Source organism: Chrysemys picta, chromosome 2 (genome assembly GCF_011386835.1).
Source record: "Chrysemys picta bellii isolate R12L10 chromosome 2, ASM1138683v2, whole genome shotgun sequence".
Classification (NCBI taxonomy): domain Eukaryota; kingdom Metazoa; phylum Chordata; order Testudines; family Emydidae; genus Chrysemys; species Chrysemys picta.
In genome coordinates, this window is record NC_088792.1 from 122,560,832 (window position 1) to 122,573,331 (window position 12,500).

The following is a 12,500-nucleotide window of genomic DNA, read 5'->3' on the forward strand; positions in this document are numbered from 1 at the left end:
CCTTAGATTCAAAAAGTGATCTTGGGCGTAAAAAGGTTGGAAACCACTGCCTTAAAGCAACCCAGCTTCAGGCCTTCACCCAGACACCCAAGTCAAATATGATGAGCATTACTGAAAATCTTATTCATCATATAAGAAAGTTCTACCAATCCCAAAGGATCGGACACGTTACCTCCCATGTTCAGGAATACTTCAGATCTTACCCAAATATACGCTTACAGCCAATCCTTATTAAGTAAATTAAAAATTATTAAAAAAGAAAATAGAGAGCGTATTGGTTAAAAGATCAATATACATACAGACATGAGTACAGATCTGAGATCAGATTCATAGGAGAGATGGTGAGCTTTGTATTTGCAAAGAGTACTTTCAGAATTAGTCCAATGTCTATATTCAGGGTGGTCCAGATGAGACTGGAGATCTCAGTCTTATGACTTAAGCTTCCCCTGCATGAAGCATCAAGCAGACCTGAGATAAAAAAAGGATTAGGACCCAAGGGATTTTTATACAGTTCCAGGCCTTCTCTTGACAGCTCGGAGTACTTAGGCGAAGATTCGTCAATCATGGAGACTTTGAAGTAGACCGATTTCCTAAGCATCATCAGTAATTAGCTACACAGATTAACATAAGGCAATTTATCCGTTAGGCAATTTATCACAAACTTTAAAGAGACATATAGACAATGACATTATTTCACCCAAGATTCATCTAAATGTTAATATTCCCTTTTGATCTCTGAATCAATATCTATTGTGACAGAGAGGAACTGTCTGTTTAGATGGGTAACATCTAATAAGATATAAGTAAACATACAATTAGTATCACTTGTAATTCTCTAACAATACAGGTTTGCATTTCACAGTTCTAGCCTATGTAACATGGAATGGCCCTAATTACCATGTACATACTTTTCTAACATGTCTCTAAAAGATTGACTCTGGGTCATTTAGCCTGCAAGCTGCTTAACCCTTTCTGGCCATGCGTCACACTTTGTATAAGATTTGTTGCAATTATATAACAGCGGTAGCAACAATGATTTGCCTGGTCATACTCTAATCAGATAACATCACAAATATATTTTTACTTTTTATGCTAAATTAATTGTACTAAAAATTTTTAGCTACATGACTCAAATTTTAATACAGATATTTGTATTTTCTCAGATAATGACAAGAGGCAACCTGATGTCTTTCATGCTTTGAAAATGGGTAAGCATTAAAAAAAAATCACCACCAAATCTATTTCTTGAGACTGTAAGGCAGGCTTACTTGCTAACATGGAAAATTGAAACAGTGTGTACTGGAGTTATAGGCTACTTTGCCCTTTCCTTACTATTTAGATAAAGATATGAACAAAAGCTACATCAGTGCTTAGCGTATCAAAGGACTCAAAATCAGAGGTTCTGACAAGCTAAAAAAGACATTCTCTGCCTTTGATTCCTTTGACACACTGGGAGGATATCAAAATGAGAAATCCACTCCGACATTTTCAGGACTCAATTACAAGTAAATAACAAGGTGGATGGGTGACAGTCAGCAAGAATTCTTCCTGCAGTGTTGCAGGAGGACAGGACTGTAACAAGAGCTGTGCCATGCTGATTCTGTCAGTCTTTCAAAGTTTGTATATAGTCCCTCAGTTCTTGCCAGTAGACTAGATGATGTGTAACTAGATTAATCTATCTTTGCCCTGGCTGAGACTGATGACAGGCTGTCAGGGGATGATGGGGTGGGTGCTGATGTCCCAACTGGTATTGACAATCAACTTCTCTAGATGACAACACTGGAGTATCTTCTGTATCCTCATGAGACCCCAGCAAGTCCAGGACATGACTATCAACCTGGGTGAGGCTTTGAACCTGTAGACTCCATCAGTACAGGAAGAGATCTATGCATTCTTGAGCATGACCTTGATCAAACTGACCATCTACATACAACCTTCTCTGATATAAGTGTTATCAAGAAGTATAACACTTAGGAACACAGTATAACACAGAGGAAGCACCCACCAGTGACTGGAAAGATAAGCAGACAAGAAATTAAAATCCAGTGCACACAGTGAATAGACTACCCAAACAAATTCAAAACAGATAAATTAAAATATTTCAGCCTTATGCTGATCAGTAAAAGTCAGCAGTCAACCATTCATGCAAAATGAGTTACCTAATCTACATCATAGCAACCTGGCTTGCTGACACCATTTCCCCCATGCTAGGTCACTTGGGCCCACCAACCCAGTCCACAGAATGCAAATTAGTAGATGATGTAGCCATAATTCTCACTTCCAGATTCAAGTGCAGGAAATATATACTTGAAACAAAATCTTTGCAGTTCATCTATCTGACCTATAAGACCAGGGACAAATCCAGACTGTATAGCCTGCTAATCCACAGACCTTTGGAGACCAGTGACTTTTTAGAAGAGCAGCTTGAGATGCTATCTGACATAGTAATGAAGAGCTAAAGATCTGTTGTCTTGAAAAACCAACATTCAAATGGATGATGCCACAGATGCAGCAGTACAAAATCTCTTATCCCTGCTATCAGGTGGGTTCTTTACCTTTCTTCTGCAAACCTGAGGTGGTGTGGTCTAGGTCATTCAGGACAACAAGTCTGTAATATACTGTGTCATCAAGCAAAGAGGAGCAACAATAGCAAAGTGTTTTGGCACTCAACAGTGAAAAAGTCCTTGAAGGGTCTAGCTAATGTTTTTCTACCAGTCAAAGACACAGTTACGATCTGGGATCTGATGCTCACTAACCTATCTATAAAAAGAGGCTTCCTGATGATGGTGACATGAATAAGGAGAGTAAGTAAACTATAGAGTCTTATGCCTGACCCTCCATTTCCAGTTTTTCGCAAGACCATGGTTATACATACCCACCCCAAGACCTTAACAAAATAATTAACTTTCTGGTGTGTGTGTGTTTCCCATAAGCTTCATGCACACCGTGAAGAAGTAAGGCTTTACACTGTGGATTTTAAGAGAGCTTTGAGTTATTACATAGATAAATCTAGGGTGTTTAGAAAATTACTTAGATTTCTTTTTATTCCATATGTGAAACATTGTAAGGGAAATGTCATTGCTTCTTGACATCCATCCAGATGGATTAAATTGTGCACAGAGACTTGTTTGCATTTTAGCTAGTGTTCCCAAATTAGACGGACTTTGGGCTAATTCAACAGGAAATACCTCCTGTGGTTGTCTTCATCACGGTCAAACTGAGAAGCATAGGATTATGTTTACACAATGATAATACCTAGATTTACCTCCAGATCTGATGCTAGATTTGGGAGAGTGCTTTTACAATTGATGTTCAATTAAAAACTCTTCAGCCCGCTTATCTCTGGAGTTTGTACTGCTTGTCAAACTAGCAATACTGAAAATGGGCAGAGACTACTCTGACAAAGAAAGGGATGATACTTGCCAATAACTGCACATCTTCAAGGGTGTTGCTTCCCTACATTCATGCTAACCACCCATCTTCCCTTTTTTTCCTCAGGGTAGGTCTACACTATGAAATTAGGTCGATTTTATAGAAGTCGATCTTTAGAAAGCAATTTTATACAGTCAATTGTATATGTCTCCACTAAGCACATTAAGTCGGCGGAGTGTGTCCTCAATACCGTGGCTAGCATCAGCTCACGGAGCGGTGCACTGTGGGTAGCTATCCCACGGTCCCCACAGTCTCCGCTGCCCTTTGGAATTCTGAGTTAAGCTCCCAATGTCTAATGGGGCAAAAAGATTGTCGTGGGTGGTTTTGGGTACACGTCATCAGTCTCCCTTCCCTCTTTTCCTCTCTCCCTCCCTCTATGAAAGCAATGGCAGACAATCATTTTGCGCCTTTTTTCCTGGATTACCAGTGCAGACGCCATAGCATGGCAAGCATGGAGCCTGCTCAGCTTACCGCTGCTGTCGTGAGCATTGTAAACACCTTGCGCATTATCCTGCAGTATGTGCAGAACCTGGCTAGGACCTGCCAGCATGAGAGTGATTGTGAGGAGGACATGGATACAGACGTTCCTGAAAGCACGGGATGAGGCAATTGGGACATCATGGCGGCAGTGGGGCAGCTTGATACAAAGGAACGCTGATTCTGGGCCCGGCAAACAAGCACAGACTGGAGGGACCGCATAGTGTTGCAGGTCTGGGATATTTCCCAGTGGCTGCGAAACTCTCGCATGCGTAGGGCCATTTTCCTGGAACTTTGTGAGTTACTTTCCCTTGCCCTGAAGCGCAGGAATACCAAGATGGGACCGGCCCTGACAGTTGAGAAGTGAGTGGCGATAGCCCTGTGGAAGCTTGCAATGCCTGACTGCTACTGGTCAGTCAGGAATCAATTTGGAGTGGGCAAATCTACTGTGGGGACTGCTGTGATCCAAGTAGCCAATGCAATCACTGACCTTCTGCTAACAAGGGTAGTGACTCTGGGAAATGTGCAGGGCATAGTGGATGGCTTTGCTGCAATGGGGTTCCCTAACTGTGGTGGGGCGATAGATGGAATCCATATCCCTATCTTGGCACTGGAACACCTTGCCAAGTACGTAAACTGCAAGGGGGTACTTCCCAATGATGCTGCAAGTACTGGTGGATCACAAGGGACGTTTCACCGACATCAACATGGGATTGCCAGGAAAGGTGCATGACGCTCGCATCTTTAGCTGTTCGAGCAGCTGCAAGAAGGGACTTACTTCCCAGACCAGAAAATTACCATTGGGGCTGTTGAAATGCCAATAGTTATCCTTGGGGACCCAGCCTACCCCTTACTCCCATGGCTCATGAAGCCGCACACAGGCAGCCTGGACAGTAGTAAGAAGCAGTTCAACTATAGGCTGAACAAGTGCAGAATGGTGGTAGAATGTGCCTTTGGACGTTTAAAAGCTCGCTGGTGCTGTTGCTGACTAGGTTAGACCTCAGTACAACCAATGTTCCCATTGAAGTATTGGGAGCATAAGCTTTCGTGGGTAAGAACCTCACTTCTTGCATCTGAAGAAGTGAGGTTCTTACCCACGAAAGCTTATGCTCCCAATACTTCTGTTAGTCTTAAAGGTGCCACAGGACCCTCTGTTGCTTTTTACAGATTCAGACTAACATGGCTACCCCTCTGATAATATTCCCATTGTTATTGCTGTTTGCTGTGTGCTCCATAATATCTGTGAGAGTAAGGGGGAGACGTTTATGGCGGGGTGGGAGGTTGAGGCAAAATGCCTGGCGGCTAATTTTGAGCAGCCAGACACCAGGGCAATTAGAAGAGTACAGCTAGGTGTGCTGCGCATCAGAGAGGCTTTGAAAACCAGTTTCATGACTGGCCAGGCTATGGTGTGACAATTGTGTGTGTTTCTCCTTGATGCAAACCCGCCCCTTTGTTGATTTTAATTCCCTGAAAGCCAACCACCCTCCCCCCTTCGATCACAGCTGGCAAAGGAAATAAAGTCACTATTGTTTTGAAACCATGCATTCTTTATTAATTAAAAAAAAGTGAGATAACTGACAAGGTAGCCCAGGTGGGGTGGGGGAGGAGGGAAGGACAAGGCCACATTGCTTATTGTTGCCACGCAACAAATCAAAACTGTTTGAATGACAGCCTTCTGTTGCTTGGGCCATCTTCTGGAGTGGAGTGGCTGAGTGCCCGGAGCCTCCCCCCCGCGTTCTTGGGCATCTGGGTGAGGAGGATATGGAACTTGGGGAGGAGGGCAGGCGGTTATACAGTGGATGCAGCAGTGGTCTGTGCTCTTGTTGCCTTTCCTGCAGCTCCACCAGATGCCTGATCATGTCCATTTGCTCCCCCATTAGCCTCAGCATCGCCTTCTGCCTCTTTTCATCGCGCTCACTTAATGCTTTCCTGGCCTGTGTCACTGAATGCCTCCATGCATTCATCTGTGCCCTATCCGTGTGGGAGGACTGCATGAGCTCGGAAAACACGCCAACATGAGTGCGTTTTTTTCGCCTTCTAATCTGTGATAACCTCTGGGACAGAGATGATAGGGGGAGCATAGAAACATTTGCACTTGCGGGGGGATAAAAAGGGAGAGTAGAATTTAAGAAGATACATTTCTGAGAAGAAAAGGGAGACTCACAGTGAATCAAGCAATTCATAGCAGACAGCACATGTGCTTTAGGTACAAGGTCGCATTTTGCCTTTTATATTGAGCGCCTGCTGGTATTGTGACACATCACACACGGCTGGGCAACAGAATTCAGTTTCCAGGCAGCCATGGTAAGCCAAAGGGTATGTGGGGTTGGCTTCTAATGCCTTCATAATATGTGGGAATGGTTTCAAACTGCAGCACCCTCCTTTCCCAGCGCAAGCAATGCTGGTTGGGTTTGCCATTTAAAAAGAGGGGCTGCGGTTTTCGGGTAGATGTGCAGGACACCCCTCCCCCAACCCCACTGTGTGGCTATTCTCTGGGATGATCCCTTCACCCCTCCCCCCACCGCGTAGCTATTCTCAGGGATGATCCCTTTTAGCCAAGATCAAACAGCCCTGCATAAATGAGGTCCTTTTACTGTTCCCTTACAAAAATTCCCCTATTTCAACCAGGTGACCATGAATGATATTACTCTCCTGAGGCTAACACAGAAAGATATAGACCAAATGTTGCTTGAATGCGACCAAAACCCAGGACCATTCGCTGCCATGCTTTGTGCTGCAATGATTCCAGACTACTTGCTACTGGCTTGGTGTGGTAAAGTGTCCTACCATGGAGGAAGAAATAAGGCAGCCCTCCCCAGAAATCTTCTGCAAAGGCTTTCAGAGTACCTCCAGGAGAGTTTCATGGAGATGTCCCTAGAGGATTCCCGCTCCATCCCCAAACACGTTAACAGACTTTTCCAGTAGCTGTACTGGCCGCGAATGCATCCCAATTCTTCAGGGCAAATCAAACATTAAACACAATTGCTTTTATCCCCTGTAGTGTAGTTACAAATGTGCACTCATCATAGGTGCCTTCTCTGGCTTCAGGGTCGGAACCCGCCTTGGGAGGGTATTGGCTCCAGGGTGATGAAAACGTCCTGGCTGCTGAGGAGAATGGATTCTCCGCTTGCCTGCTGCACATTCTCCTTCTCCTCCTCTTCCTCATCCACAAAATCCCCCTCCCTGTTGCATGAGACTCCCCCCTTGCAGGTGTCCACGGACAGTAGTGGGGTAGTGGTAGGATCCCCCCCAGAATGCCATGCAGCTGATCATAGGAGTGGCATGTATGGGGCTCTGACCCGGAGCGACCATTTGCCTCCTTTGTCTTTTGGTAGGCTTATCTGAGCTCCTTAACTTTCACGCAGCACTGCTGTTTGTCCCTGTTGTAGCCTCTCTCCACCAGGCCCTGTACGATTTTGGCATATATATTAGCATTTCTTCTTTTTGATCGGAGTTCGGCCTGCACAGATTTTTCTCCCCATACAGCAATCAGATCCAGTGTCTCCTGTTCGGTCCATGCTGAAGCTCGTTTGTGATTCTGGGGGGACTGCATGGTCACTTGTGCTGCTGAGCTTGCCACGCTAACCAAACAGGAAATGAAATTCAAAATTTCCCAGGGCTTTTCCTGTGTACCTGGCTAGTGCATCGGAGTTGAAAGTGCTGTCCAGAGTGATCAAATTGCAGCACTCTGGGATAGCTCCCGGGGACCAATAACATCGAATTGTGTCTGCATTACCCCAAATTTGACCCAGAAAAGTAGATTTTAGTGCTACTCCCCTCACCAGGGAGGAGTACAGCAGTCAATTTTAAGAGCCATTTAGGTCAACAGAACGGGGTTGGTTGTGTAGACGCATTGCTTATAAAATCGACCTAACACGGCTAAATTCGACCTAACCTCATAGTGTAGACCAGGGCTTAGAGTCATCTCAAATCTGTTAAGATGCTAGAGTACAGTAGAAGTAACAAGGCCCTAGTGGCTAACAGGCTCCTTCGTGGTAAAGTTTCGACACCACGTTCGGTCATGAAAGTGAAACAGGATTTTAGGCCTGTTTTAAGTGCAAATCAAAGTGAAACCTTAACTACAGAGTCAGTACCAATGTCTCTATAATATTTAATGTACACATTTTATACACCTGCTCTAGGGATTTATCCTTGGAATTATGGGATAGTGTTGTGGTGCACAGGAAAAGACTGGAGGGAGCACTTTGTATGGGTACACTAAGCCTGTTTGTGCAAAACAGAACAGATACGCTGATCAGTTGAAGGAACAAATAGCACTACAAATTCTTAGCTGTAACATTTAAACTTGAAATAGTGCAGTTCTCTAATGTAGATGGAACTATAGTGTAGGTGAAGTAATAATATTTCTGTTGATGTTGCTATTTCATTTAGTTTTCATAGTACAATACGTTTTAAAGGTGATATATTTTGTTTCTTTATTTTTCTTTTTAAGTAAGAATATTTTGTCAATGTTAGCAAATCAAAATATGTATTAATTTAGAGGCTGAGAAATTGTCTATTCCTAATATACAGCATTATTCTGTTTTGTGACTTTCTTCATAGGAAATTTTCAGCTGGTTAAAGAGATTGTGGATGAAGACCCAAATCAGGTTAATATTATTAATGGTGATGGTGCTTCTCCACTGATGATTGCCGCTGTAACTGGACAGTTGGATCTTGTACAGCTGCTTGTTGAGAGAAATGCTGACATTGACAAACAAGATAATGTTCATGGCTGGACAGCCCTAATGCAGGCCACATACCATGGGTAAGTGATTTTCCCCCTTGATTAGTGGTAGGAGAGGGTTTATTCTACTTCGTAGATATGGACACAAAAGTAATCAGTTAGATATTGGCTCAGAATAGCAGAGGGCAAGCTAACTAAAAATTCCATATGCTGATGCCAAGGAACAATAAGTCCTATGCTGGTGAGAAACACCAGGCCTCTCTTAGGTGCTGAAACTTGTGGTATTGTTGATGTGATTTTCCTCAGTGCTAGCTTCAAAAGAAGCTTCAGTTTTGGTATTGGGACCCTCAGGTTTCTCTAGCAGGTCCTATCTCCAGTAAGTGGCTTGGAGACCCAGGGTACCAAGCTGGTACCAAGTGGAAGCCTGTCAGGGCAGAGTAGCACTGGTTCAGAAGCCTCAGTCTCTAGTTCCATCAACCACTCTTCACCCCAAGGAGAATAAGAGGAGGAAAGTTCTCAGGGAGCCCCAGTTATTGAACCAGAACTCTCTTATGAAGAAACAGCAGAAGAAGAAACATTGCGACTATGGATCCAAGAATTGAATGGCAGATCTGGAGACTTCAGTGCTGGAGATGCTAAGTACCAAACTGGTTCTGCAGATAGCCGGAGCATTATAATTTGTTGCAAAGATTTTGATGTGAGGGTTCCACTGTTTCCCCCCATCAGAAGTGACGCCTCACTTTCTATGTTAGAGGGTTCCTTGCTGGTGCCAGTCCCACAGAATTGAGAGCCACCTAGGTTGTCTATAGACAATATCTGGACAAATTCTAATTCAGGAAAAAGAGCGTGCCATAAGAGGGAAGAGATGGAACATTAGCACTCTTTCACATATGTGACCAATTTTTTTTCCCTTAAAGAAATAAAGAAGTTGTTAAGTATTTGTTGAATCGAGGAGCTGATGTCAATCTACGTGCAAAAAATGGATACACAGCCTTTGACCTGATAATGCTACTGAATGATCCAGGTATGTTATGTCATAGAGCCCAAAGGAAATGCTTGCAATGACAGCACATGCAACAAGGAAAACATCCCTTCTAATTTAGAAAATACATTTGAGTTGTAGAAAACAATCTCCCATGAGTTCCATGTGACAGAGAGAGATTATTTTCTAGAAACAGTATGCTTATTGGATTAAATGGTCAGATAGAAGTATATAGAAATTTATGGGTTATAACTTGTCCTGCTGCCTGATTTTTCAAGTGTGGTGTCAAAATGCAGTGTTTGTGTCACCAGTGTCTTTTCAGTGATGTTGAATTATGATGGCCCAAAGACACTCCTGTGACATCACTAAAAATATAGAGCAAAAATATAGAATAATTATAAAAGTGAAAGCTTCCATTTGCATAGATGGCTTAGTAACCAACAGTAAAGGGAAAGGAAAGAGAATGTGCCATCATCTGGAAAGTGGTGAACTCCTGGGCAAATCTCTTTTTTAGCTCTGTAAGATCGAGTAAAAGTCACATTTCAGGAGTCCAACATTTTTTTATTGAAAAACATCCTAGAAAGAAAGGAAAAACACCTTAAATGAGGCTTTGGTAAAATGTTTTTAATGTGTTTCTATTAAGCTGTCAAATAAACCACTTTAGCTTACGTTATTTGGCACTTTTCTGTTATTCTTACCTGTATCTGAACTGGCTTTTCTGAAGCCAAAGAATGCTGTTTCTGATGGAATTAACCTTTGCTATCTCTGTATTTCCTCCACTCCATCCGAGAGAGAGAATGAACGAACAGGCAGAGGACCTCTTTAAAAAAAACAACAAAAAAACAAGGAAGGTGAAAAAAACTGAACACTAAATAGTTCTTAGTTCTGGTATCACCAGTTGACTATCTAGTGTTGAATGGTAATCATTAGAGGTGTACTGACATCTTGATTGGACAGTGTTCCAAGCTATACTGTGGGTTATTGACAGTACATATCTGCCTGTGACATGTCGCAGTGTCACAGGCAAAAATGTAGAGAAAGAAAACTAATTCAGAAATTCTACTGCTTTGACAGGTCCTTGATACAGTGTGGGCAGGGAGCAGAGAGGAGGACTGCAGCAGAAGCCTAGGTGATCTGCAGGCAGTTAAACACTCAAGCTCACAAATCCCAGTCAGCTGGCAGAGCACTTCCCACTCCATGATCTTTTCAATTCAGGGCATCACAACAGAGACTCCTTTTTCAGCTGTGTTCTCTAAAGTTTCCCACTATTGCAGCATCACTTGTGGGAGCTCTGGTGTACACAAGGGACTGAAGGCTGTCAGTTCTTTAATCACTGACAAGTACCTGCACCTTCTCTGGATTGGAGCTCTCACTAGTAGAGCTGCACCCAGGGCAGCAATAGTGGGAAATTTTAGGGAAAAAAAAATCTACTGAAGTGTTTTTTCTTGTGGTGAATGTCAACTTGCAGAGCTGATGAAGGTTTCCGGTTTTCTACTCAGTCAGGCTACTGTGTAGGCCAGTTCTTTCCTTCTGGAAGTTTCTTCTGGTTCTGCTGGAAATAAAGTTTTAATGAACTTTTTTCCAGCATCAGCACTGCAAAGACACACATATTTAGTTCCAAATACAAAATGTCCTTTCCCCCCCTAATAAGTCATGTTATTCCAATCCTTGTGCTTACTAACTCTGGACACTCAAGTATCCCTCCCAGCCACTGTCAAGTCTTCCACTAGTCCATCTCCCCTTAGATCATTCGCTCCCCTTCCACTGCAGCATGTAAAATAAACTGGGATGAGATCTTCAAAAGCACCTAAGTTAGCAAAACCAGTCCCATTGAAAGTCCTAGCTCCCTTAGGTGTTCCTAATGCCCTTGGATCTTGTCTTTGTGACACATTACTGCTCGGCAACCAAAGTGTGAGTGTACAGTGCACTAGTTTGCTGTGCAGTAACATCCCATATGGACACTGCTACAGTGCATAAAAGGTCCACAGTGCGCTTTGACATATGGCTCTTTGAAATAGCTGGCCACACAGTAACATAGACAAATCCTTAGACGCTTTTGCAAATCCCATCTCTAACCCTTGTGTATTTCATTAAAAGCTTTGGGGGAAATCCTGACCCCAGTGAAGTTAATATTAAAACTCCTGTTGTCTTCAGTGCTGTCAAGGACCCACACTTTGTTTTTAGAACACTTATTGCCAGTATAAAATATTACTTTGCTAATGTATATCTCGCTTGTGGTTTGTTCTCCTCTGTCTTTCCTCTTTCATTCACTCCACTTTGTTTTTTTCTGCTTTGTGTCTTGGTGTATTCTCCATCATTTTCACTATCTTGTTTCCCATAGATTAATTTTTACACAGTGTTTAATGGCTTTTAAAATGTGCAATTTATTTTTTCTCTAGATTCATTATTGTCATTTTTTTTTTGTCTCCCAGATACTTTTTTTGATTCTGTCTCACTCTTCAGCATTTTTTCTCTTCAGGAGTCTCTCTTTCTTTCCCTCATTTTGCCTTCCCATCTTCACCCTTATATCCATTCTTTCTGTCCTCTCCCTCTTTTTTCTGTTTTTTCCTTCCTTTCTTTCTTCCACTTCTTTTCAGTCTCTTTGTTGTTTAATCTGAGCATTGCTCTTCCCTCTGGAATTTGTCTTCAAACTTCCTATCTCCAGCCTATGCTCAAGGAAAGAGAAAAGAATATCCTTTCTCTCTGCTCTCTTCTTCTGTCTCAGGTGAGAAAAAGTAGCTTCTCGATGTTTTTCTTACCCCCCATCAAGCAACTGTCAGGTTCATTTATTAAAGTGCTCTTGATTCTGACTGAGCGGAGCTCTTCTTGCTGTTCAATACTCTTTAGTCTTGTTCTAGTGAATCAAACACTGATAGTGCTTCTGTAGATTTGGTGGTATAAGTACCACTGTGTAAGTCAGCA

The 12,500-nt window shown here is 42.7% G+C and overlaps 1 protein-coding gene across 9 annotated transcripts in view; it reads left to right on the forward strand.

Moving 5' to 3' along the window:
- Window positions 1-12,500, forward strand: part of ANKS6 (ankyrin repeat and sterile alpha motif domain containing 6) — an 80,870-nt gene that overhangs the window by 7,214 nt on the left and 61,156 nt on the right. For all 9 annotated transcript variants that reach the window (XR_010598496.1, XR_010598497.1, XR_010598498.1 and 6 more), the window contains exons 3-5: window positions 1,164-1,208; window positions 8,473-8,677; window positions 9,514-9,620. Coding sequence is in view for 6 of the 9 variants with exons in the window: in XM_042841645.2 (XP_042697579.2) it covers window positions 1,164-1,208; window positions 8,473-8,677; window positions 9,514-9,620 (357 nt within the window). In the remaining 3 variants the exon portion in view is untranslated. The remainder of the gene's footprint in view (window positions 1-1,163; window positions 1,209-8,472; window positions 8,678-9,513; window positions 9,621-12,500) is intronic.